At 45.6% G+C, this 27984-nt stretch overlaps 1 protein-coding gene and 1 long non-coding RNA gene across 3 annotated transcripts in view; both read left to right on the plus strand.

The window, feature by feature from the left end:
• SLC26A9 (solute carrier family 26 member 9) overlaps positions 1-16849 on the plus strand; it is a 103214-nt gene extending 86365 nt beyond the window's left edge. For both annotated transcript variants that reach the window (XM_068265546.1, XM_068265547.1), the window contains 3 exons: positions 39-184; positions 11088-11162; positions 16115-16849. In XM_068265546.1, the coding sequence (XP_068121647.1) occupies positions 39-184; positions 11088-11162; positions 16115-16162 (269 nt within the window). In that variant the 3' untranslated portion in view covers positions 16163-16849. The remainder of the gene's footprint in view (positions 1-38; positions 185-11087; positions 11163-16114) is intronic.
• Positions 16850-24620: 7771 nt separating this feature from the next.
• Positions 24621-27984, plus strand: part of LOC137546761 (uncharacterized) — a 73202-nt gene continuing 69838 nt past the window's right edge. The window contains exon 1 of the long non-coding RNA XR_011026359.1: positions 24621-24920. This is a non-coding gene — a long non-coding RNA (uncharacterized lncRNA). The remainder of the gene's footprint in view (positions 24921-27984) is intronic.

The raw sequence follows: 27984 nt of genomic DNA on the forward strand, positions 1-27984 counted from the left end.
GCAATTCTTTTCACACAGGTGTCCCTGTTGTGTTTCAGCTCAAGTTTATGATGATATTGAACAAGGAGGTGTTTTTATTGAGGGAGGACTCAATCAGGATCATATTTTTCTTACTGTCCATGATGCTGTATTGTATGCATTGGCCAATAATGCTGGAAGACATCACGCAGCCTCCATGATAAAGGTAAGGACCATGTTGCTGTGCATGTACCAAACAATCTCGTTTTCTAGGAATAGACTGTGCCTCACATTACTGCCACACGGTTTCTGAAAAGTGCCCAATGTTATTATTGTTTCACACATGTCCTCTCCTATCTCTTTGTAATGTTATCCTTTTCTTAAAGGCCCAGCTCACCTTCATAAAAATGCATGTATCAAAAACTGTTCATTAAAAATTGCTGGAAAATACAAATAACAGCTGACCTGGATAACAGGGGAGCAGCACCTCTGCAGACTCCGAAGACACTGTCTGCTGTGAGGAGTAAACAAAGCACACAGAGCCTGCAGGGGTCGTGCATAACTTTCATGCTCATGTTGCATGTTACTTACTTCATGTTACTTTTTTTCAACACCTGATAAATGATTGCAGCTCTCACCTCTGTAATGTTGACACAGTTGTTTCAAGATTAGTTAATTAAGAGATATGCGATTTTAAGTTTCCATACATTATTTGATTTTCTTGTTTGATCGACCGTTTGATTCTATGGAAATTGGCCAATATCTGCCCAAATTGACATATTTACTCAATCAAACAGAATGGGAAATACCGGTTGATCGTAAAGGCATTTTCTTAAGTTCATGATTTTGATTGACACAGAATCGATGTTTGCATTCAGAGCATGAAGGCACAACATTGTTCAGATCGACTGGTGAAGGTGAATTGCGAGGATCTTGCTTGCAGTGTGTGTGCCACTGGTCAATTTACTTTCGATTGACCACACAGTTTTTAATTGGCCATAAAGTTGATTGCTTAATCTCTCAATGGAAAATCGAGGAATGTACATGCACCTTTAGTTTTATGCAGGTGTTATATTTAAAAAAAAGAAATTTGTGGCTGTTGCATTCAGCTGCAGTCACACTACCATTACTTTATAAATCGATTAACAGCTCTGTGTATAATGTAGTATAGTCCTGATGAGAAATAAATTCTAAAAGTACATTCTAACCACATAAAACTGACAGCTGGTAGTTAGAGCCGAGGTTTGCTAATTCGGGTATGATATCCCCATGTTATTCTCTTTTTATTTAACTAGGGAGCCATCTTGTGGTTATATAATATATTGAACTTTAGCTTTTTATATTTTGAGCTGTTGTGTATCATCCTTGCTCATGGAGTGCTTTTATATTGAGTTTAGGGTCTGCACAAGAGCAGATACCTTCAAAACAACTGCTCTTTTGTAAACAGCCTTAACTTCGCAAAATAAGTGGCCTTGTATGTTAATGTTAGCATGAAATTATGTCAGGATCATCATAATCTTCAATATGCTTTATTTATGTTACATAGATCCAACAACTCAATGTTTCAGGACAGCGAAGTGCCCCTTTACCAAGGAAACAATAGTGACACTCTTCCTTTACCACGGAAACAATAGTGACACTCTTCCATCCTGAGTAGCCTTCCTTCCAGCGATACACGTCCATCTCTGTGGAAGCCTGAAATTCCACAGGGATTTGGACCTTTATCACCAGGAACAATTTTAATCAATAAAGCGAAACTAAAGTGAGAGGGATATGGAGACTGCCATATTTATTTCACTTTAAGCAATGCCAGTTTCCTGGCTATCCTGCTCATCCTCTGCCATCAAGCATGCAGCAGATTAGATGTTTCTGACATTATTCTCAGATCTGATATTAGCCGCATGCTTGCTTCTGGTGTTATGCAGACACTATTGCAGGCAACTAGTATTGTTTAAAAGGAAATAAATATGGCAGCCTCCATATTCTTCTCACTTCAGTTGTCCTTTAAATGACCACTAGCGCAAAAAAAAAAAGTAGGCAGTTAAAATCTGACAGAACCGACAGGTTTTGGGCCAGTCCATCTCCTCAGGGGGAATTCTCAGGGTTTTCTTTGTTTCAACAGCATTTCCTTAACAGCAGTTTAACTGCCAAAATAGTAAGATACCAGCCAGCCTCCCTACTTCTTTTTTTTTTTTTTTTTTTTTTTAAATCAAACAAAGTTTATTGTAGTATACAACAAACATACAACAAACACAAAACATTTATAATCAGAATCAAAATCAAGAAAAGGCACGAATAGATGGTTATACATCCTTACATAACAGTATTGAAGAAAAGGGAGTACCAGTACGTATCCTATGAAACATACAATACACATATGCACAGTAGGCTAGTAACAAAGAGTCGCCACCACACCTCATATCCAGTCCCATACCTTATCTAAAAAGTCTGTTCCCTATTAACTTAAAATCAGCCACTTCTGGAGTATCAAGCCATTTGTTCCATATATTTTCAAACCGAGCCACGCTGCCTCTATGCACATGTACTCATTTTTCCAATTTAAGGTATTCATTAAGTTGTTTAACCCATTGTGTATAGGAAGGAGGCATTTCATCAATCCAATGCTTAAGAATTAGTAGTCTGGCTTGAAAAATACTTCTATGAATTGCAATAAGGGACGTCTGTTTAGGGTCAGAAAGGTCAGCGGCACTAAATATACATGTGCTAAAGTCATTCACAATTTCAGTTTGAAAAGTTCCAGGCAAGGAGTCAGTAACCATTCCCCAGTACCAGTGCAGTTTAGGACATCTCCACAGCATATGCAAGAGATCCCTGTGATCTCTCCGACATCTAGGACGAAAGCGGTCCTCTCTTAGACCTATCTTGTATAGTCTTTTGGGCGTAAGAAAAGCTCTATGAATGATTTTGATTTGAGACATTTTTGTGATGCATTTACCGATAGGTGCGGAATGTCCTGTAAAGCATCAAGCCAAAGCTCATCTGTCAAATCTGGAAGGTCATTCTGCCAACATATTTTACTTTTTATAGGATATTTATTCAAATAAGGATCAAGAAGCATTGCATATACTGAGGAGATAAGACCTTTCTTAGAAGGGGCACGTTCAATCATACCAAATATGGGAGAGGGATCAATCATTAAAACCTTAGTTTGTTTTTGCTTAATAAATGCATGTTGTAATTGAATATAGTGGTAGCGATTAACCTCCCTACTTCACTTGCACACTATTTTGCCAGTTAGACTTTGCAACTGCTGTTCAGGAAATGCTGTTGAAAACAAAGAATACCCTGAGAATCCCCATGAGAAGATGGACTGGTTCTTTAAGTTAAATTCAGTAAATCTCCTCATTAAGATTCATATCTAAGTAAAGTTTTTCATTTATTAACCTTCCTGGCGGTAACCCCGAACGTAGTTGTAACGCTCGGTGAAGCACAGAGAGGTCTGATTACCGGTGATCTGCAGTATCACAGGAAATGCAGACGTATACCGGATTATATGTGATCTGCAGTATCACCGATAATCCAATATAGTAGCTAACCTCTGGTCACCTGAGTAGAGTGATGTGATTGGTGCAACAGTAATACAGAGGACAAGCCTCAGTGCAGCAAGGAGAACTGCACAGATTCCTTCCACAGGCCTGGGCTCTCCAAGACGGGAGGAGTCAGGCTGACTGTGGGAAGGAAAGTCCGAAAGTGACACTCAGACGTAAGTGTCACTAACTGGACGAGGAATCGCCTCCAATCATGAGGTCGGTTCTCAAGGTCGGACAAGCCAGGTCGTAAACACACGGACAGATAAAGTACAGATACAGTAGGCAGAGGCGGAGTCTAGGTACAGGCAGGGTTCGGCAACAGGTATCAGAAATATCGGGGTACAAAATCAGGAGGCAGAGGCGGAGTCTAGGTACAGGCAGGGTTCAGCAACGGAGTATCAGATATAACGAGGTACAAGGTCAGAGTTCAGAAGGATAGTCGAGGCAGGCAAAGGTCATAACAGATAATCACAATCAAACTAGTACTTTAAGCTATCAACAGAATCTAGCTTAGTGTAGGATTACAGCTCCAGCTGGTCCCGGCACACTAACGGATCTGACTAACGGATCTGGGTGTTCCCACGTATGTGAACGCAACGCCAGACACCCGAGAAGTGAACAGCCGGCAGTATATATACTCAAATGTTCCCCCAGCACCTCCCTCAGTGATGGGCCAATGAGGTGCAGAATCCGGGTCAGCTGACCAGCCTGGTCAGCTGACTCCCCTCAACCTGTCATAAATCTCCCTTGAGTGCGCGCGCGCGCGTCACTCTGAATACTGAGGGACTACGAGTCCCAGCCCCGCTCTGCGGCATCTCCGCAGCGGGGAAGCGTGCACCAGCCGCCGCGTCTAACGCGGCGGCTTCTCCGCGTTCCGCTTGCCTCCCCACGGGGACAGCCGCCTCACGCTGGGAGGAGGCGGCTGCCTCCCCGTGTGTGCGGCCACTGTATGCGGGAAGAGCCGCCGACCGCTGGCTCATGGCGGCGGCTCTTCCCCGCTTCCTTACAGTACCCCCCCCCCCCCCCCCGAGGAGTGGACTCCGGACAACTCCCTCCAGGCTTTTCTGGATGTACCGAATGAAATTCCCTCACTAACTCATCCGCATGCATGCGGTTCCCCGGTACCCATTGCCTCTCCTCAATGCCGTACCCCTTCCAATGTACGAGATACTGCACTGAGTTCTGTACAGTACGTGAATCTATGATTTTCTCGATCTCATACTCGGGTTGGGCATTGACTAAGACAGGAGGAGGAGGAGTGGGACCCAGCTGGACTGCGGGTTTGAGAAGTGATACATGGAAAGACCTCACTCCCCGCATGCTGGTGGGAAGATCAACGGTATATGTGACATCGTTGATCTTTCTAGTCACAGGGAATGGGCCCACGAACCTGGGACCAAGTTTGTCAGAGGGTTGTTTCAGAGCCAAATGACGTGTAGACACCCAAACCAAGTCTCCAGGTTTGAAGTGCCACTCTACTGAACGTCTCTTATCAGCTTGACCCTTTTGATTAACAAAAGCTTTTCGAAAATTATCTCCCACTGTGCGCCAAATATTTTTGAAAGATCTCTGCCAGGCTTCCAAAGCTGGAAACGGAGAGGAGACCACAGGCAATGGTGAGAACTTGGGCAATCTTCCAGACACCACCTGGAACGGAGAGAATCCGGTGGAGGAGCTTTTTAAATTGTTTTGTGCGAACTCCGCGAAAGGCAGAAATTTGACCCAGTCGTTCTGTGTCTCCGCAACATAGCACCTCAAGAATTGCTCCAAAGACTGATTGATTCTCTCCGTTTGCCCATTAGTCTGTGGGTGGTAGCCCGATGAAAATGACAGCTTCATGCCTATCTGTTGGCAGAATGCCCTCCAGAATTTAGAAATGAACTGGACTCCCCGATCCGACACTATGTTTTCCGGAATACCATGCAGCCGGAACACATGTGTGATAAACAGGTCAGCCAATTCCTGGGCCGAGGGGAGTCCTTTCAAGGGCACGAAATGTGCCATTTTACTGAAGCGGTCGACTACCACCCAAATGACCGACATGCCTTCTGACTTGGGAAGTTCACCTACAAAATCCATGGACAAATGAGTCCATGGCTCACTCGAGGTGGGTAAAGGCTGCAAGGTACCCACAGGTGCCAGCCGGGAGGGTTTACTCTTGGCACAAACCGCACATTCCCTCACGAATTCCTTGCAATCAGCTGCCAAGGAAGGCCACCAAGCACATCTAGCTACCAGATCCTGAGTTCTAGATGCTCCAGGATGCCCAGCATTTTTATGCGTATGGAACATCTCTAGAACCTGGAGACGGAACGGTAGCGGAATGAACAGCACCCCTGCGGGCTTTCCTTCTGGAATGTCTTGTTGGAAGGGAATTAAAGTTCCCTTCCAATCCTCCCAAGTCTCTGTTGCGGCCAGTACCAACCTCTGGGGAATAATAGTCTCTGGAATGGAGGACTGTGCTGTCTCTGACTCAAAGCACCTGGACAAGGCATCCGCCTTAGTGTTCTTGCTACCCGGTGTATACGTAATAATGAAAGAGAATCGAGAAAAAATTAATGACCAACGAGCCTGGCGAGGGCTCAACCTCTTAGCTCCCTCGATGTATTCTAGATTTTTATGGTCAGTGTAAACCGTGACCGTATGCTCCGCTCCCTCTAACCAGTATCGCCATTCCTCAAAGGCTAACTTAATGGCTAAGAGCTCTCTGTTGCCAATATCGTAGTTTTTTTCCGCAGGGGAGAATCTACAGGAGAAGTAGGCACACGGGTGCATTCTACCCTGCAAGCCAGATCATTGAGACAGCACAGCCCCCACCCCAACCTCTGAGGCATCCACCTCAACAATAAAAGGAAAAGACGTATCCACATGTCTGAGGATGGGTGCAGAACAAAATAAGCCCTTCAGGGTGGCAAAAGCCTGTAACGCCTCGGGAGACCAGTGAGTAGTATCTGCACCCTTCTTAGTGAGGCTGGTAAGTGGAGACACCACCGGAGAGTACCCCTTTATGAACCTCCTATAATAGTTGGCAAAGCCAAGAAACCGCTGAAGTGATTTCAAGCCTACCGGCTGAGGCCATTCTAACACAGCGGAGACCTTGGCCGGATCCATGGACAGGCCTGTAGTAGAGATTATGTATCCCAGGAAAGCGACAGACGTTACCTCGAAGATACATTTTTCTAATTTTGCATACAATAGATTCTGCCTTAGTCTGTTCAAAACGAACCTCACATGGGTTCTATGTTCAGAGAGACTGTTGGAGAAGATAAGGATATCGTCTAGATAAACTAGAACAAATCTTCCCAACACCTCTCTGAAGACCTCGTTGATGAGTTCCTAAAAGACGGCCGGGGCATTACATAACCCGAAGGGCATTACCAGGTACTCGTAATGCCCGTCTGGTGTATTAAAGGCCGTCTTCCATTCATCGCCCTTTCTTATGCGTACCAGGTTGTACGCACCCCGCAAATCCAGTTTAGAAAAGATCTGGGCGCCAGTGATTTGTGTAAAAAGATCGTCTATCAAGGGTAGCGGATAGCGATTCTTTACCGTAATCTTGTTGAGACCGCGGTAGTCAATGCAAGGCCGCAGACCTCCGTCTTTCTTTTTTACAAAGAAGAAGCCTGCCCCAGCAGGCGACCGGGACGGCCGAATAAAGCCTTTGGCCAGATTCTCCCTAATGTACTCCTGCATCGCCAATTTTTCGGGCCCCGACAAATTGTACAAACGACCCCGGGGGGGTACACAACCAGAACGGAGATCAATGGGACAGTCGAAAGGGCGATGTGGAGGCAATTTATCGGCAGCTTTAGGGCAGAAAACATCCGAATATTCAGCATACTGGTCTGGTACCCCCTCCACCTGAATTCTGGTTTGCCCCAATGTTAGCTTCCCCAAACACTGATGAAAACAATGGGGAGACCAGGAGGTTAACTGACCCGTGGCCCAGTCGATGTGTGGTGAATGGACTTGCAACCACGGTATGCCTAAGATAATAGTGGAGGTTGACATGTGCAGCACAAAAAATTGTAATTCTTCCCCATGCAGAACCCCTATGGTAAGTCTCACCATCGGAGTCTGTGACAGGGGACGATTCCGTTGCAGAGGGGAATCGTCCACTGCCGTAACCTGAATGGGGGGTCTCACAGGGGTGAGTGGGAGGCCCAACTCCTGAGCAAATTCGAAGTTCATAAAATTGGCCGCTGAGCCAGAGTCAATAAAGGCTTCAGTGGATACAGATTTATTCTCCCATGTAACCGTACAAGGGAGAAGTAATTTCTTCTCTTTAAGGGGTGCAATTTGCGTGCCCAGGGTGTCACCCCCCACTACTCCTAGGCAAACTCGTTTCCCGACTTGTTAGGGCAGTTTCGCACTCTATGCCCTGCTGCTGCACAATACAGGCACAGCTGTTCTGTCATTCGCCGCCTTCGTTCCACCTGGGTCAGCCTTGACCGCCCAATCTGCATTGGTTCGGGCGGCGGCAAGGCCGGGGAGGGTGTGATAGGCGGAGACGGTGTCACTAGGGGTGTAGCGGGTGGTGCCGCGTACGATGTCACCCTGACACGGTGACTGCCCCTAGCCTGCCTCTGGTGGCGCAACCTGCGATCCACTCGAATGGCCGATGATATGGCCTCATCAACCGTCTTTGGCTCAGGCACGGTTAACATTAAGTCAGAGACCTCCTCCGACAACCCAGACAAGAAGTAATCCATTAAGGCAAAGTTGTCAAACCTAGAAGTGACTGACCACCTGCGGAACTCCGCCGCATAATCCTCGACCGAACCTCTGCCTTGCCGCAAAAGTTTGAGCTTCCGCTCTGAGGTCGCAGCAAGGTCAGGGTCGTCGTAGATTATGGCCATGGCCTTAAAGAACTCGTCTACCGAGGTCAGAGCGGTATCGGTAGGACGCAGGTTATATGCCCAGGACTGGGAGTCCCCAGTCAACAAGGTTTTAATAAAGATGACCCGTTGGGTCTCAGTCCCCGAGGATCGGGGTCTCAATTCAAAATACGACAACACTCTACTCCTGAAATTCCGGAAGTCAGACTTGTGGCCGGAAAACTTATCAGGCACAGGCATGCGTATGTCATCACTAGGAGGGGAACGTACTGAATCCACTGACGTCTGAAGGGTTTTCACAGAGCCTGATAAGGCATCGATTAAGGCTTTGTGCTGGCCCAGTGCTTGATGAATGTTATCCACCGAAGTGGCAAGCACAGTCAGAGGATCAGCGCGTGATTCCATCTGTTTTGTGGTCTGGCGTTCTGTAACGCTCGGTGAAGCACAGAGAGGTCTGATTACCGGTGATCTGCAGTATCACAGGAAATGCAGACGTATACCGGATTATATGTGATCTGCAGTATCACCGATAATCCAATATAGTAGCTAACCTCTGGTCACCTGAGTAGAGTGATGTGATTGGTGCAACAGTAATACAGAGGACAAGCCTCAGTGCAGCAAGGAGAACTGCACAGATTCCTTCCACAGGCCTGGGCTCTCCAAGACGGGAGGAGTCAGGCTGACTGTGGGAAGGAAAGTCCGAAAGTGACACTCAGACGTAAGATTCACTAACTGGACGAGGAATCGCCTCCAATCGTGAGGTCGGTTCTCAAGGTCGGACAAGCCAGGTCGTAAACACACGGACAGATAAAGTACAGATACAGTAGGCAGAGGCGGAGTCTAGGTACAGGCAGGGTTCGGCAACAGGTATCAGAAATATCGGGGTACAAAATCAGGAGGCAGAGGCGGAGTCTAGGTACAGGCAGGGTTCAGCAACGGAGTATCAGATATAACGAGGTACAAGGTCAGAGTTCAGAAGGATAGTCGAGGCAGGCAAAGGTCATAACAGATAATCACAATCAAACTAGTACTTTAAGCTATCAACAGAATCTAGCTTAGTGTAGGATTACAGCTCCAGCTGGTCCCGGCACACTAACGGATCTGACTAACGGATCTGGGTGCTCCCACGTATGTGAACGCAACGCCAGACACCCGAGAAGTGAACAGCCGGCAGTATATATACTCAAATGTTCCCCCAGCACCTCCCTCAGTGATGGGCCAATGAGGTGCAGAATCCGGGTCAGCTGACCAGCCTGGTCAGCTGACTCCCCTCAACCTGTCATAAATCTCCCTTGAGTGCGCGCGCGCGCGCGTCACTCTGAATACTGAGGGACTACGAGTCCCAGCCCCGCTCTGCGGCATCTCCGCAGCGGGGAAGCGTGCACCAGCCGCCGCGTCTAACGCGGCGGCTTCTCCGCGTTCCGCTTGCCTCTCCACGGGGACAGCCGCCTCACGCTGGGAGGAGGCGGCTGCCTCCCCGTGTGTGCGGCCACTGTATGCGGGAAGAGCCGCCGACCGCTGGCTCATGGCGGCGGCTCTTCCCCGCTTCCTTACAGTAGTCCAGGGTAAGCCGCGCAGGAGGTTTTCTCAGGCCCTGCTGGGCCGATCTGCGTAATTTTTTTTTTGCTGAACGCAGCTAGCACTTTGCTAGCTGCGTCAGCACACCGATCGCCGCCGCCCCACACCGATTCGCCACTATCCGCGCCGCCGCAGAGCCCCCCCCCTAGACCGCCAGGCAGCGCTAAGGGGTGGATCGGGTCTCCCTTAGACGTCACGATGTCCATGAGGTCGGTGACGTCATCCCGCCTCGCCGCCATGGCGACGGGGGAAGCCCTTCAGGAAATCCCGTTCTTTGAACGGGATTTCCTGATTGCCTATCACCGGAGGCGATCGGAGGGGCTGGGGGGATGCCGCTGAGCAGCGGCTATCATGTAGCGAGCCCTAGGCTCGCTACATAATTTTAAAAAAAAAAGCAAAAAAATGGCAGCGCTGCCCCCTGGCGGTTTTTAATAGACCGCCAGGAGGGTTAATTTTTACCAAAGTATTTAATTCGCTCCATCTATTAATGTGCACATAAATCCATGGCTAGAGGGTCTCTGAGACCCCAGATAGCTATGCATAATGAAGACTGACAATAGGGATTCTGGATGTTAACTGCTGCTGCATCTTAAAGTGGCAAAAGTCTTGTACATGTTGTGGCTGCAAGCTGAAAACGCATCCCAGTTTGCAGACCTCTCTACAAGCATACAAGACTCTTCTTTAGAACTTGTGCAGATCTTCTTTTCTTGATCGGTTGGCTTTTCACCAAAGGACATTGCTTCCTTTCAGTTATCTGTTCTCACTTGTTCTTCATTATATTGTGTATTTCTGTTGTTAAACAAATAAGCACAGAGCAGCACCATCTATGAATACCCAACCTCCAGGTTTCCTAAATGTTGCTACACTCTAGGAAAGCTTATATTGCATTTACTAATAGCTCCTTTACACTGGGCCCATTTCAATATACCGTCAAGAAATCTAAACTCTCCATACAGTGTTTCTTCTGTCCTTTCAGTGAACCTGCAAAAAGCCTCCAGCAACAAAACCCTTCATTCTACTGAGTTCTTACTTTTGATTTTTTCTGCAACCAGTAAGCTGCTTACGTTGGCATTTTGTACACCCCACTCTTATACCAAAATGAATTAGCTGGACAAAAAAAGAAAATGTAAATGCAAGTGATAATGCTAGTATTTTTCTTCAGGATTCTGCCGACACCGAGATTTGTGTGCAGGACACACAGGATGAAATCATCGAGGATTACCCAAATCTTGAAGAGGTGAGTGATAATTAAAACCTGTATGGGATATTGTTCAGCTTAATCTCATAGATATCAGTTTCCTAAAGTCTGTGGTCCTCTCCCTTTTACAATTTTGAAACTTTATTAAAGGTTGTAAGCACATGAGTTGTGCTCATTTTCCTAAGTCTAACAAGTGTACTCAGCACCCATGTTGCAGTAGGCTACACTTGCCTAGTATTCTCATATTCTTCCAATGGCCAAACGTAACTAGGATAGGATCATCTCTGCATGGGAAAGCAATGCAGGTGTCATAGATTTGTGTAAAACATATAGCCAACTGCATTGCAGAGCAAAGCGATAGTGTGCCCAGGCCCTAATTATGAGGATTGGAGCCGACCCTCTATCTAATTGGTTTTTTTTAGGACACACTGCTACTTGTGATGCACACTGCTGAATTATGTGTTTTGGGATTACATGCTGCCGAATTGTTATGTGGGGGATCTGTCTGCTTAATTATAATCTAAGAAATGGAGATCGTGGAAAATGTCTATTTTTTTCCATCAAATATGGCTGTTTGTATGGTAACTAAGAACTTATTTTTTTATCAAAGGAGAAGCTTCATCCAAAGATTTGCTGGGCAAGACCCACTGTCTATACCACTGCTGGGCTAATGTACATTTGCCTCTGCCCATGACTCATCATGACCACACCCACCTTTTGGCATGAAGCTTTTTTGGCTCCTTCCTGGTGCTCAGGAGTCAAATAACATTATGCTAGGATCCACACGTTTTCAGTCATTTTAACACACCTTTCACATCATTGCATGTAAAACAATGGTGATTTGAACTGTTAGCTTTGCAGCTTCCCTAAACTGAAAGTGATAGATACCCTCCGGCCGGTTATACACTTATTATTGCAGTGCGATGCTCCTGTCACATTACATGTCAAAAAAGTCTATAATATGACCCTGCAGCAGAGTGCGCCGACAGGGCCATATGCATAGGCACGCACGCCACTCATTGGCGTACTCTCTGCAGGAAGTACGTGACTGGGATTCCCGTCAGTGCGCGCATGCTCGGCCCTGCCACACCATGCTCCGTTGTTTACAGTATCTGTGTCTCCCTTAAACTTGAATTACAGCATACTCCATGGATCAAGCACGGTGCATGCTGTAATGTGCTGCAGCCCTTGCATCGGATTATTATTATTATTATTGCGTCGTCATTAGTGTGCAAGGCTCCATTGACTTGCATTGCTTTTGCGGCTCCTTGTGGTAAAAAGGGTAAAGACTGCAGGTTTCCAGTGGAAGTGTAAAAGGGGCCTCAAAGAGCATAAGCTTATGCAGACTGTGCTTAAACTGTTACATGCAGAAGACTGTGAGATCACTGCACTATTGCACTGCATGCAAATAAGTGAATACTTTACCATAGTATGCAGTTTTAAGGGGGTACTATGGCAAAAACTGTAACATTTTAAATACATACGCTTGTTCTGTAACGCAAAGTAATTTTCGTTTTACTTATGTAACTGTCATTTTCAGTTGATATTATAACCTGGTTGCTCTAAATCTTTTACCAAAAGGTTTTGGATTAGTCAATCTCCTCATGGGGGATTCTCAAAATGTATTTTAATTGTTTCAAAAGCAATCCCTTGAAAGGTCTTTTACAAAGATGCCAGCCTGTCTGCTTGCTTGTGTGCACACTATTTTGTCAGTTGGACTGTGTCAATGTCATTCAAAGAATGCTTTTGAAAATGCATTTTGAGAATCCTCTATGAGGAGATGGACCACAACTTGTAAATAAAAGGGTCAGAGTTGGTAGATTACAATTCATACTGTGAGCGACAGCTACATAGGAAGTAAAAAAAATATATAGTGCATTGACAAATTTAAATCTTATATACATATGAATTGGATGAATTATCCAGTTTTTCACCATAGTGCTCCTTTAAAGTTGTTATGGTACTTATCCGTTAGCCGGGCGCATCCTGTAGGTGGCGACAAAACTCCACCAGAGTTACATCTTTCCCTACTATTCATGGCGGCCTGGGGGGAGGGGGAATAGTAATTACCGCCACCTGCCGCATGCGCCCGGCTAAAGGATAAGTACCGTTCTTTTAAGTGATTTGCACCCAGAGCAGAGGTGGGATAACCCAACTGTGAAATAAAAGAAAAGAGACAATATTTGCTCTTACAGTCTCATACAGAGAGGTACTTAACCAGCTACCAATGTTGATTAGTGAAAAGAAACTATAACAAAGTAGTCACATATTACATGGCTGAAAGAGAAGTTGGCTGGCACTACAGCAGTATGACAGCTGATTGTGGAGGAGGTAGGCAGGTTCACACTTCCCTCAACTAGGTGCCACTCGCGTGCTTTGATCAAAACAGTATGGCATATGTGTTGATCGAAGAGGAAGAAGGATCGGCACTTGCAAGTAGTGTCGATCCTTCTTCCTCTTCTTTCAACACGTTAAAAAAGAACCTGTGCCGGTAAAATATCTTTTTAAAAAAACGTATTACCTGATCCAAAGGGCTAGCCGATCAAGTTGAGTCCCTTACCTGCAGCCTTTTTTCTTTCGGTTTCAATAAGAAAAAAATAAAAAAAAATGATGCTACAGCTAAGCTCTGCCTCTGTGCCCCTATAGCAGGGGTCTCAAACTCGCGGCCCGCGGGCCATTTGCGGCCCTCGATACAATATTATGTGGCCCTCGCCGGCAAAAGCTTCCTTATAGTTCGCTTCAGTGCTCCCAAGTAATCCGCCGCATCCCCGCCGCTAAACGAGGGCTGCAGAGCCCCCAAATCGCCCGGGGGGCAATCCGCCGGCATTTCCTGGAAGGGGCAGAGCTTTCAGCTCTGCCCCTCCTGACGTCAATCGCCGCACGGATCGCCGCCTCTCCCCGCCCCTCTCTGTGAAGGAAGAGTGAGAGGGGCGGGCAGAGGCGGCGATGCGCCGCGATTGTGAAATTCCTTATGCGGCCCACCCTCATCCTGACGTTGCCTCCTGCGGCCCCCCGGTAAATTGAGTTTGAGACCCCTGCCCTATAGTCTCAATGAGGGAATCAAGAATAAATCAAAAAATGATCTCTGCGTCACCATATAGGCTCATTCTTGGCTTTCTGGAAACAACTGTGCACAATCATCAAATGGACATAAGTTAAATGATATCAGGTTAACATTCATTTGCTATACAATAATGATTTCAATATGGTGTGAATCCTAAAAATAAATCAGAAAATAATGTAAAAAGCATTAAAATAACTTCTGAGGTAAAATGCTTCATAAACTGAATAAAATTATCACATAAACTCATTCATAATCAGACCTGTGGATAAGCCCACACCCCCACTTTGGACCTAAAAATTAGATAATAAGTTGCGTCCCGACGATGACGCAATATAGCTCCCCGTGCAGAGAATGAGTATATATGGTATAGATTTCCTTCCAGTGCATGCATGTAAGCATATCTATCTCTCCTCGCTCCAGCTCTGGTCCCAGCGTCTCTTCAAAAGCTCCTGAACTGGCCGCTAGAGCTTCGGACTCCCTGGGATGTGACCAGAGAGAGCCTGGAGCTCTAGTGGCCAGTTCGGAAGTTTCTGGGTAGACGGGTAAATGCAAGCTTGAAAGAGGACAGGTAGATATGCATTCTGTAGCATGCTCCAATGCCAGCTCTGCAAAGGGGAGCATTGCTGTTGGTGTATCACCTGAAGATTAGCTGACCCCCTCCACTTTACACCCAAAATTTGGGTGTTAAAATAAATCTTTATTTGCTGCTTCGCCCATAAATACAATCAAAGTGCAAGTGCATGGAGCACAGATTGTGGGGCACAGTAATGGGCTCTAGGACTGCACCCCCTTACCTATCTCTATCCTTTTCCTAACAGTTCAGTTGCTGCTCTGCACTATCATGATCATGATCCAGCAGTTGTTATAGGGATGTTGTTCCATCATTGCCATACTCTACAGTCCAATGACTGTATGCTCGTCCTGAGTACCTGTCATTTCATTCTTCTCATTGAATAAATCTCTAGTAATGTGCAGGTACATTTTTGGCTTAGTGCATGCTTGGGTGAGTAGCTTAGTTGAGTTTTACCATTAATGCAATGGAAACCTGCAAGCAAACTCTGCTGGAATCAGCTTCCCGGGGGGAATCAATTGTGATCAAAGCTTTTTAACCATACCTAACTGGCGGTGTATGTAGAGAACTTATGGATATACCACTGCTAAAATGTGATGTCGCTTAAAATAACCAGGTGGGGTGGCAGCCTTGTCAAGCTTAGAGCACACCCTCTGATTCAAAGTAAACAGCAGGAATCACTCCTGCAATTGGCCACCAGAAGACGTCCAGCCTTTGGTAGTATCGGGATGCACTTGTGGGCCAGACCCTCAGTATATAGCAAGCTGAGTGTCACTGATAAAAATGGTTTCATTCATTCAAGTAGAAAACACTTGTAGGCAGGGCTGGATTTACTTAAGGCACTGTAGGCATATGCCTACAGGCGTCTGATGATGGAAAGGCGGCTCACTCCACTCCTTGAGCGCCTCTCTCCCTCCTTCCCTATGCAGAGTCCTGATGAAAGTGTAAATGAGTGTAAACAGGCGTAAATGAGATGTTACTCACTCTATGCTCGGCATTCCACTGATATCTCCTTTCAGTCAGGGGCACCTCTAGATACTTAATACTGAGGTTCTTCTAGTTACCTTATACTTGGGGACACCTCTAGCTACCTAATATTGAGGGTACTTCTGGCTACCTAATACTAAGAGAAACTTGTAGCTACCTAAATTGGGCAATGGAAGTATAGCTGGGACAACCAGCACACTTGCAGTGCAGTTTGGTGGCAGTTTATGGGTTTATGGAGGGCAAAACAAAAAAAAAGGTGCCATGCCTATAGGCTCCTGTGAGGTAAATCCAGGCCTGCTTGTAGGTAGTTTTTTTTACATATGTTTGTACGTAGTATTTTAATTTAAATCATTATGATTTCTTCTCCAGGCAATGTTTGGCAGCATGTTCCAGACGGAAATCCAGACAGCACTTTAAGGACGGTACTTACGGTACACAGTAATTTTTTATAACAATACGCCACTCCTTTAAAACTACGGGCTGGTGACAGCGGGCTTCAGAACAGTATCGTTTTGGATTAGGCCAGAATAGCCAATTTCTCTGACACATTCAGACAGCCACGCCTGCCACAATAATGCGAACATGGAACAAAACATCTCAGGTCACGTCAGTGAATTGCATTGTGAACCTTTAGCTGCTTGGACAAGATGCTCCAGCTAGCTTCACAGCTTCATATATTTGGTTTTGATGAATTTGCTGCATTTAAAAACCTCCAAGGCAGAAATGGCCAATGTAATAATGGACCCCTAAACCAAATAGAGTCCAAATAATTACACTGATGACTTTTCATGAACTGGCAAGAGAATGGACTTTTCAAAGAAAATGGACTTTTCAAAGGAAAAAAAAAAGAAAAGAAAAGAAAGAAATCATGGAATGCTGCTTCTCTAAATCAAACACTGAATGTATAGGTTTATTGCAGTCTTGTAAATCAGTCCATCTATGCTAAATCAGAGGTGTCGCCCTCTGCTGGAGGAATTGCTAGCAGAGTATAATCTTTAACTGTGTGGAAGAAAATCTACCACTTTATACGAAGGCTACATCAGTCCACTGAATTTCAGAATGAAAGCTGTTTACTCACTTCAATACTGGGACTGCAGAACCATTAACGCTAATTATGTATATAAAAATATGGTTGTACATTGTTTATTTTAACAAGATTTGAGTGTATGCTTTTCTTAATTGCATGCAATAAAATACTGATTATAGAAAAGTGCTATCCTTTATATATCATGCTGTTGCTTATTAAAATATATTTTTAATATGTCAGAACTCATGTCCAGCCAGTATCTTAAAGGAAACTTGAAGTGAGAGGGATATTATTATTATTATTATTTAGTATTTATATAGCGCCGACATATTACACAGCGCTGTACAGTGTATATATATATATATATATATATATATATATATATATAGATCTTGTCACTAACTGTCCCTCAAAGGAGCTCACAATCTAATCCCTACCATTGCCATAGGTCTATATTATGTAGTGTAAGTACTGTAGTCTAGGGCCAATTTTAGGGGGAGCCAATTAACTTATCCGTATGTTTTTGGAGTGTGGGAGGAAACCGGAGTGCCCGGAGGAAACTAATGCAGACACGGAGAGAACATACAAACTCTTTGCAGATAGTGCCCTGGCTGGAATTCGAACCAGGGACCCAGCGCTGCAAGGCGAGAGCGCTAACCACTACGCCACCGTGCTGCCCATATGGATATGGAGGCTGCCATATTTATTTCCTTTCAAGCAATACCAGTTGCCTGGCTATCCTGCTGATTCTCTGCCTCTAACACTTTTAGCCGTAGACCCTGAACAAGCATGCAGCAGATCAGGTGTTTGTGACATTAAAGGACACCGAGGTAAAAATAAATTAATGAAATAAACGATTGTATCTATCTTCTTCTCTTAAAAATGGCTTTTTAAGATATTCCACAGTTTTATTTTATGTTTAAATCTACTTTTTAAGTTTAAACTATTTTATTGTTTTTGCTTAATGACACATTCATTGAAGTATGCCAGAGCTAAAATCTTAGAACTAATGAACCTTTTTATCTCTTTCCTGCTCTTAGAAGCCATTTTCTGCTAGTAAAGTGTTTTATAGTTGTCGCTTCCCGTCTGAGTCAGGACTGAGGAAGCCATCTATATACCAGATATTGAACTCTTTCAGGCAGAGAAAGAAAAAAGGAACACAGCATAGCGATTTGTGTAATAGGCACTGTACATACCCATGTCTATCTCATCATGTCACGTCACCTCAGGTATCCCTTAAAATAAGCACATGATGTACCTGCAAATAAATATTACATATTTCTCTCGCTGTCAGTTCCTCTCAGAAGCTCACCATTTTCTTCTAACAATGATCTCTTCCAGTTCTGACAAGATTTGTCAGAACTGAAATATATCAGTTGCTGTCAGTTATAGCTGAAAGGACAACTGATGTGCAAGGTAATGTCCATATATATTTTTCTAAAGCCCATATTTCCCTATGGCTCAAGTGGATATTAGTTTAACAGTGTGCTGACCCAGAAGAGGTTACAGGGTCAGTTACATCGATCACATTGGACAAACAGGATGCAGGAGAGAAGAAAGAGACTGACGAGTAGACTACACAGGAGGTAAGTATGATTTGTGTATGCTTATTTTCAGTTTTATTTTTCAGTTCAGGTTTTCTTGAAAAAGTTTCTCCAGTCATAGACACTGGACAGCATTGTTTTACATGTGCCCTTGTAGTGGCCCCGGCCCTCATTGCTGAAAACTTTACACATCCGGTTCCATTGACAGCTGTACATGAAGTGTGAACATCTTTAAAACCGGAAAATTGTATACTTACCTTCCGTAATTTTCCTTTCCTGGATCAGACAATGGCGGCATACTCCTGGGTTCGACTCCTCCCCCCGAACCCGATTGGACAGATCTCATAATAAATTAAAATAATCCAGCCCCCCCTGCCATTCTCGTGAAGATCAGTCCTCGAATGGACAAGAGGGAGGGATTCGTATGCCGCCATTGTCTGATCCAGGAAAGGAAAATTACGGAAGGTAAGTATACAATTTTCCGGTTTCCTGGACAGAAATGGCGGCATACTCCTGGGAAATAACAAATCAGAAGACGAGGGTGGGAATGCAAAAAAAAGTATAAATTTTATTTACAAAAGGCTGACAATACAGCGCTTCCAAACTCCAAAGATGTTAAACATGCTGGATTGACATGATAATGAGACAAGAATGTGTGTGGAGAAGACCAGCTAGCTGCCTTACATATCGTCTCTACTGACACTTTGGCAAATGAAGCCCAAGATGCTGCCATACCCCTGGTAGAATGGGCATTAATTTGTTTTGGTACTTCTAAACCTTTCAACTTGTAACTTAATTGTATAAGTTTCACTAGCCAATTTGCAATTGTTCTTGTTGCTAGTGGCTGTCCTTTCTTTGCTCCTTGAATATTAATAAATAGGTGATCAGAAGACCTAAAGGAAGCAGTTTTACAGAGATAAGTCTTTATGCTATTTCCAACATCCAAAGGATGGAAACCTTCGTCCAACGCAAAGGTGGGTAAGGTGAGTTCCTGGTTGATATGAAATGCTGTGGCCACCTTCGGAATATGTGATAACACTGGTCTAATCACTACTCGATCTGGAAAAAATTGTAACAAATTTTCTGAACAGCCCAAGGCTTGTAAATCTGATACCCTCTTGGCTGAAGAAATTGCTGTCAGAAATAATGTCTTTAAAGCCACATTTTCCAGAGAGGCCGATTCCACCGGATGGAAAGGAGAACTGGCCAGAGCTTCCAATACCACACATAAGTCCCACTGGGGGAAAAAAGGTTTCCTGGGAGGCCTTATCTTTTGTACTGCTTGAATGAATTGAATTATTAGAGGATTGAGAGCCCATTTTTCATTGGTAAGAGCTGACAGTGCTGACACTTGCACCTTAATTGCTGATAAACTTAATCCTTTTTCCACTCCGGTTTGTAAGAAATTTAGTATGTCTTGAATCTGGGGTGATGCTGCATTCAAGCCATTTTCTGTAGCGTATACCATGAATCTTTCCCATATGCGATGGTAGGTCGTGTTGGTAGAGGCTTTTCTGGCTTTTAATAGAGTCGTTACTACTTCCTCCGAACAGCCTAACGTGAGTAGTTTCCCCCTCTCAACTTCCATGCCATCAAATTTAGTTTGTTGACGTCCGGGTACAGTAAGTTGCCCTGATGTAGGTTTGGGATCTTGGGTAGCGGAATTGGCTCTTCTACTTTCAGCTCTGCTAGCACTGTGAACCATGGTCTTCTTGGCCAGTAAGGCAGAATAAGAATGATCATGCATGATTCTTTTAGTAATTTTCTCAGTAAATTCGTTATCAGTGGGAATGGAGGGAACGCATATCCCATCTTGAATCCCCATTGTTGTGTTAAACAGTCCGTCCCCTCTGCTAATGGATGAGGAAACCTCGAGAAGAATCTCTGGGTTTTTGTGTTCAGGTTGGAGGCACATAGATCTATCTGTGGCGTTCCCCATCTCTGAATTATTTCGTGAAAGACCTCGTTGTTCAGGCACCACTCGTGTGGATCTGCGAATTTCCTGCTTAGGTGATCTGCTAACACATTCTGTATACCCGGTAAATATACAGCTGAAAGGTCCCTCAGATTCTTCTGAGCCCAAGCCATCATCTGATTGGTTTCCATGAGAAGTGACCAACTCCTGGTTCCCCCCTGTCTCCTTATGTACGCCACCGCTGTTGTGTTGTCTATTTGCAACATCACTGATTTCTGGAAGACAATGTGCTTGAATGCTCGCAGAGCAAGATAAGCTGCCCTTAATTCTAGAATGTTTGATGGAACACCGGTCTGTGGAAACCTCCATTTCTCCTGAATGCAGACTTCCTGACAATGAGCTCCCCATCCTGCCAGGCTGGCATCTGTTGTCACCAGAATTGGGTCCTCTCGTTGAATCTGATGGCAGTTCTGAAGATTGGTTCTGCTTAACCACCACCTCAATGAGTTTCTTATCTCTATTGGTAGTATCAATTTTTGTAGCATATTCGACTTGTTCCAGTGTCTCAGAAAGAAAGTCTGAAGCATCCTCAGATGCCAATGGGCCCATTTTACCAATGGTATAGTTGATGCAAAAGTTCCTAATAAACTCAGGATCTGCTTGACTGATAACCTTCTTTGTGTCAAACTTACTTCCACCTTCCTCTGTATTGTCGTTATCTTTTCTTCTGGTAAGCATACCTTGTTCTGGTGTGATATGAACCGGGCCCCCAGAAAGATCATGTCCTGGGAAGGTGTTAACTGGCTCTTCTGGTAGTTTATCAACCAACCCAGATATTCGAGTTTCCTTAGCAAGATCTGCTGATGTGCCAGTAAGGTGGTCTGATCCTGGCTTATCAGTAGAATGTCGTCCAGATAATGGTACGTTCTTAACCCTTTTTCTCTTAAATGAGCTATTACCGGTAACAGAACTTTGGAGAATGTTCGTGGAGCTGTTGCAATCCCGAAGGGAAGGCATCTGAACTGGAAGTGCTTTTTGCTGACTGAAAACCTTAGATACTTCTGAAACCGCTGTCTTATGGGGATGTGCAAGTAAGCATCTGTGAGATCTACCGTTGTCATCCAGTCGTTCGTCCTTACCATCTTTATTATGGTTTGAAGCGATTCCATTTTGAAGTGGCGGACCTCTATGAACTTGTTCAGGAATTTCAAGTCTAATACTGGACGCCATCCTCCTGATCCTTTGGGCACCAAGAATAGTGGTGAGTAGATTCCCAACCTTTCTTCTTTTGGTGGCACCGGTACTATTGCCCCCATTGCTTCTAAGGATTGTACATATTCTAGCAGAATCTGACTTTTCTGCTGGTCTTGGGGAAGTCTTGTCTCTCGGAACCTTGACAAAGGAGGTAATCTTCTGAACTTCCATGAATGACCTCTTTTTAACGTCTTTATTACCCATGGATCCTGAATTGTCTCCACCCAGACTTCCCAGAAGGCTTGAAGTCTTGCACCCACTGGTGTTGCCTGAGTGGACGTACCTTCAAAAAGGTTTCGGCTTTTGCTGTGTTCCAAAGGTTGGCTTTGACTTGTTGTTTCTAAGAAAGGAAGACTGGGTTCCCTTCCAGTTCCTGTTGAACTGTCTTCCTGGTCTATAGGATTTTGCCTGCTGGAATTTACTGGAGAACTGTTTCTTTGGACCCTGCTGAATTGTAGGCCGAATTTTCCTGTCCTGTGGAAGAAGACCCGACTTCCCTCCGGTGACCTTTGCTATGGCACCATCCATCTGGCTTCCAAAAAGGTGCACGCCATCATATGGAATCCGACACCAGTTATTTCTAGATGATTGGTCAGCTGACCAGGGTTTCAACCATAACGCCCTTTTTGCCGTTACACTATGCAGCATTGCCCTTGCTGATGATCTAATTGTGTCTATCGCCGCTTCGCCAATAAAGTCACTGCTCAACTTCAGCTCGTCTAAAGCTTTTATGATTTCTGCTTTGTCTGCGTCCGAGTTTATAGCCGTTTCTATGTTGTCTACCCAGACTCTAATCGCCTTGGCCAGGGATGTCAGTGCTACCGCTGGCTTACATGCTGCTCCAGATGCTAAAAAGGCTTTTTTAATGTCAGCATCCACTTTTCTATCCAGAGGATCACTAAACAATACTCCATCATCCATTGGTAATGTGACGTGTCGAGCTAAACGCATTATAGATGCGTCAACCATAGGAGCAGAATCCATTAGTTTAGCATCTTCAGTATTTAAAGGATATAATTTAGAAAATCGGTTAGACAATGATGGTTTCTGGTCTATTTTGCTCCATTCTTTCAGAAAAATGTCTTTAATGACCTCCATTAAAGGGAAATTGTTAGGCTGCTTATTTAAATGTGGATAATATTTATCCGGTTCTTTCTGTGCATCTTTATCTTCCCAATCTATAGCATCTTTAATTGCTGAGACGAATGCTGGTATTAATGCAAAATCGAAACCCATTGCCGTCGCCTCTTCTGATTGAGGTATTTCCTGAGAAGTGCTTGGTTGAGCTGTTGTTACTGGCTGGGATGCTGTCATTTTACTGAAAGTTTCTTGTACTGCCTGTTGAATTAAGGACATAACCTGTTGATTGTCTGTGTCTTTATCTCTTCCTAGCTCTGAGAAACAAGCCTCGCAAACCATTTTATTTGGCAAAGCAGGTTGTGCACATGACCAGCATAGGGTTTTTGCCGGTTGCTGAAATCTGCTCTCTGAACCCCTCTGTGATCTTGAATACCCTGGAGATGAATATCTTTCAGCTCTGTGCTCCCTATGTGGGGAATAATATCTCCCATGAGAGTAATGCCTCCTACTAGGAGATCTACTCCTATAAGATCTATAATAGTAATAATGTCTTTCCGGGGATCTCCTTCTGTCTGAGGAATGCCGCCGGGGAGAATCCCTCCTGGGTGACAGATTTTTCCTCTTTTCAGATGCTTTTCTGTTTTTTGTAGGAGAATCTCTTCTCGATGACCTTGCATCTCGTGAAGAGCGGTTGTCTGCAGAGCCCGAGTGTCTTGACCTCGAACGGGATCTGATTCTGGAGGAGGATTTTTGTCGTTTAGACTCAATACTCCTTCCTTCTCTCTCAGGCGGACTGCGGAGACATAATGAAAAAATATGTTCCACTAAAAACATCCGTCAGCAATAAAGAGAGATAGCACTCTTTTGTAAATGGTCCTTCACCCAGTGAGGAGCTTACACTAACAGCAACACCCAAATGTGTATAGGGGTAAGCCAACGATGTCTTTTAGACATCAGTTACCTCTCTTCTACTCCCAAATCCTCTTGACTTGAATCCTCCATCTAAAACCATATGAGCATGTATCATGTTAGGCTCGGTCCCCCACATGTATATAAATACTTGTACAGTATTAAAATGTTCCGCCTCATACCTCTTTCCGGCGATTTCCTGGGATGGTGGATTGTGGCCCCCGAACAGATGTTTAGCTGCTCCTGTGCCCGCTTCAGAGCCTGTCCGTGTGTGCAGTTTGTCCACTGCACTACAATGGCTCCGGCTGCCCACTCGCTCTGGCGTCTGACGTGTTAAGGAAACACGGAAGTGACGTCAGCGGAGCGCTCCGGCCAATCCGGTGTAAGCTGGGGGTTCTCGCGAGAGTTTGGCTGCCTGAGCCTGAGCGGAGGGATCCAGAGCGTCCTCACTGGGCTACAACATTTTTAACCACCATTTAGGCAGCGCAATGTTCTGGATGCAGCGGGAGAGGCTGAACCCGCCTATAACTAGGTATGAAACCTCACGGGCGCCAGAAAAAATAGAGCTTTAAAGTAAAAAACGGACACCCTTCATAGAGACCTGTCCATCGAGGACAGAAAAAAGAGAATGGCAGGGGGGGCTGGATTATTTTAATTTATTATGAGATCTGTCCAATCGGGTTCGGGGGGAGGAGTCGAACCCAGGAGTATGCCGCCATTTCTGTCCAGGACAGCTGTACATGAAGTGTGAACATCTTTAAAATGGGCAGAACATTTTTGCAGTGTAGAATCTACCCTTATTTCCTGTCCTAGCACCACCCAGGGCTCAAATTGGGACAATGTCTGCTTCCACTACAGGAAGTGAACACAATTTTACATAATGGACACCCACATAAAACTGGCACACAGGTTTATCCTTTAAAACGAAAAACAAAAAGGCTGTATGACAATCAGTGTCGGACTGAGCCGCCGTAGTACCGATAATTTCATCGGGAGGCCCCGCCTCCATGTCTCCAGGTGGCCCGCAGCAGAGTCCTGCAGAGAGCCTTAGCTCAAAGAACAGCCTGTAGTCCTGACATATTTGGCCACCCCCATCTCTCCTCCTTCCCCAGGCTCTGGCTCCCTGGTGCTAAGAGACGTCAGGCGTACTCACGCTGACCTGACGTCTCTGCATCTACTACATGTGTGGCACAGGTGGGAAATACAAGAGTCGGGAGACTGAGAGGCGAGGAGACAGTAATGGATAAACAATTAAGCAGCCAGTCAGCTGTGACAAGGAGGGGGAGAGCCCAGACAAAGACAGCAGAGGGAGGAGCCAGAGCCCACTTCCAGGGCTAGCAGCCTGCCTTACAGACACACAGAGAACTAGAAAATAGCAGCCAAAGCCAGCCCAGCACAGTGAGAGAGAGAGAGCCAGGCACTTCAGTCACGACAGAGGGAGAGGAGGTAATGTACAGTACTCTGTCATCTGCTTTATGCCCATACTCAATCTCTCTTCTCTATAACACTCTATCTGCCTACCCTCTGTCTCTCTCTCTCTCTCTCTCTGCTCACTCTCTGTCCAGCCTCTCTCTCTAACCCTCTGTCCCTCTCCTTCCAACTCTCACCCTGTCTTTTTCTATGCTGCCCACCTACTGTCCATCTCTAACCCTCAGTCTGTCTCTTGCTGTCCACCCACTGACTGTCTGCTGCCCCTCTCCCCGTCCATCTCTTTCTCACCTATGTTTCTCTCTGCTCCTCTTTCCCGCTCTCCGTCTCTCTGTTCATCTCTGTCTGCCTCTCTGTCCATTTCTCTCTGCTACTCTCTCTCTTTCTGCCTCTCTGTCCATCTCTCTCTGCTTTTCTGTCCATCTCTCACACACTGTCTCTCTGTCCATCTTTCTCTCACCCTATCTCTCTCTGCCTCTCTGTCCATCTCTCTCACCCTCTCTCTCTCCGTCCATCTTTCTCTGCTCCTCTGCCTCTCTGTCCATAATCTCTCACCCTCTATCTCTCTCTATCCATCTTTCTCTGCTCATCTCTCTCTCACCCTTTGTCTCTCTGTCCACCTCTCTCTCACCCTCTGTCTCTCTCCGTCTCTCTGACCATCTCTCTCTGCTCCTCTGTCTCTCTCTCTCTCTCTGCCTCTCTCTCACCCTCTGTCTCTCTCTGCCTCTCTGTCCATCTCTCTAACCCTCCATCTCGCTCTCTCACCGTGTCTCTCTCTGCCTCTCTGTCCATCTCTCTCTCACCCTCTGTCTCTCTTGTCCATCCCTCTGCTCCTCTGTCTCTCTCTCTCTCACCTTCTGTCTCTCTGTGCCTCTGTGCTTTTCTCTCACCATCCGTCTCTCTCTGTCCATCTCTCTTACCCTCCGTCTATCTCTCTCACCCCCCTGGTTGCATTTTGTGGGGAAATCTGCCCGACAATCTGGTTGCAATTTGTAGGGAAATCTGCAGACAATCTGGTTGCAATTTGTGGGGAAATCTGCCGCCAATCTGGTTGCATTTTTTTGGGAAATCTGCCGACAATCTGGTTGCATTTTTTTTGGGAAATCTGCCGCCAATCTGGTTGCAATTTGTGGGGAAATCTGCCAACAATCTGGTTGCATTTTGTGGGGAAATCTGAAGACAATCTGGTTGCATATTGTGTGGAAATCTGCCGACAATCTGGTTGCATTTTTTTGGGAAATCTGCCGCCAATCTGGTTGCATTTTTTTGAGAAATCTGCCGCCAATCTGGTTGCATTTTGTTGGGAAATCTGCCAACAATCTGGTTGCACATTGTAGGGAAATCTGCCGACAATCTGGTTGCATATTGTAGGGAAATCTGCCGACAATCTGGTTGCATATTGTAGGGAAATCTGCCGACAATCTGGTTGCATTTTGTGGGGAAATCTGCCGACAATCTGGTTGCATATTGTGTGGAAATCTGCCGACAATCTGGTTGCATTTTGTGGGGAAATCTGCCGACAATCTGGTTGCATATTGTAGGAAATCTGCCGACACTCTGGTTGCATATTGTAGGGAAATCTGCTGACAATCTGGTTGCATTTTGTGGGGAAAATTGCCAAAAATCTGGTTGCATTTTGTGGGGAAATCTGCAGAGAATCTGGTTGCATATTGTGTGGAAATCTAACGACAATCTGGTTGCATTTTGTGGGGAAATCTGCCGACAATCTGTTTGCATTTTGTGGGGAAATCAGATTTCCCCACAAAATGTTTGGGTGGGAGGTCCGAGGTCCGTGGGGTTGGAAGGTCGTGGGTCATAATTTATTTTTGCTATGGGGCCCAGTCATTTCTAGCCACGCCCCTGGATTCATCTCCACTCTTGAACTGCCCAGATTTAGGAGTAAATCTGTGTTTTGGTAATCTAGCACAGTCAGTGGATTAGTGCAGGGCCGCCTCTACCACCAGGCCATTATAGGCGATTGCCTGGAGCGCTGTGAACGGGATAAGCGCAATTGTGGGGGACCGCGGTGGTCTCCGTGCATTATTTACTTTACATGCACGGAAAGCACACCACGTGCTATCCAGTCTCCACTGGTCCGCCTCTATTCACTCCCCCCGATGCCGCCCAGCCAATAGAAGCAAGCAGCGTTCAACACACTGCTGTTCCCACTCCTCCGCTCCACCCCCTAGCTAGCTGAGCTGCCCGGGTATATTTTGTACATCGTGCGGCTCTAACTCCGCCCCCCGCCTGTTCAGCCAGCGTGCGTGACTCTCAGAGACTCCAGTGTGCCTGATAGTCCAACATACCCCCTTGTCTGCCCTGCACGATCTGGCTGTGAGTGTGTGACAGAGGTGAGCTGAGCACTGCCATCTGCCTGACTGCTGACTGTAAAGGGAGAAACAGCGAGACTCCCCTCCCATACAGAACAGTTGGAGGAGAGGGGAGCGGGCTGCAGGAGGAGAATGGGGTATTGTCATCCAACAAGTGTGCTGCTACTGTTCTGCATATGTCCCTGCTCCATCCCCACACCCGGGTCCCCCTGCCAGCCCTCACTAGACAACCTCAAAGCAGGTCCTGCTCTAATCCACCCTTCCAGAATACAAGCAAGCTGAGGAGGCTCCCTGGCTGTAATTAGTGAGTGAGCATATCAGGAACGTGGGCACTCTGCTCCTGTTACTGCAACTGCTGATATTATCTGCATTGTGGACAATACTACACCAGGCTGCATGATTACAGATTCTAATCAGCATATATGCAGCTGATTAGAGCTGATTAGATTGATCTCTCAGTGGTGCACAACAGCCATTTATAGTACTGTCCAGGCTAAATGATAAGGACAGCACATAGTCACAGAAGCAGACTGTGTAAGGTGCATACTATTGTACATTAGCAAGCTGACCTGCAGCTGAAAGTTCCTGTGTCTGGCTGCCCTGTTATTGTCCTGCTTTGCTTCTCATATGCTCCTCTCACTCTCCCTCCTCCTTGTATCCCCCTTCCTAGTGCTTTAACCCCTGCCCTGCTGCGGTGAGACACATCTCTCTCACTATTCATTCTACTGTGACTCTCACACATGTTTCAGTGT

The sequence above is a fragment of the Hyperolius riggenbachi genome, chromosome 2 (assembly GCF_040937935.1).
Source record: "Hyperolius riggenbachi isolate aHypRig1 chromosome 2, aHypRig1.pri, whole genome shotgun sequence".
In the NCBI taxonomy this organism is placed as follows: Eukaryota; Metazoa; Chordata; class Amphibia; order Anura; family Hyperoliidae; genus Hyperolius; species Hyperolius riggenbachi.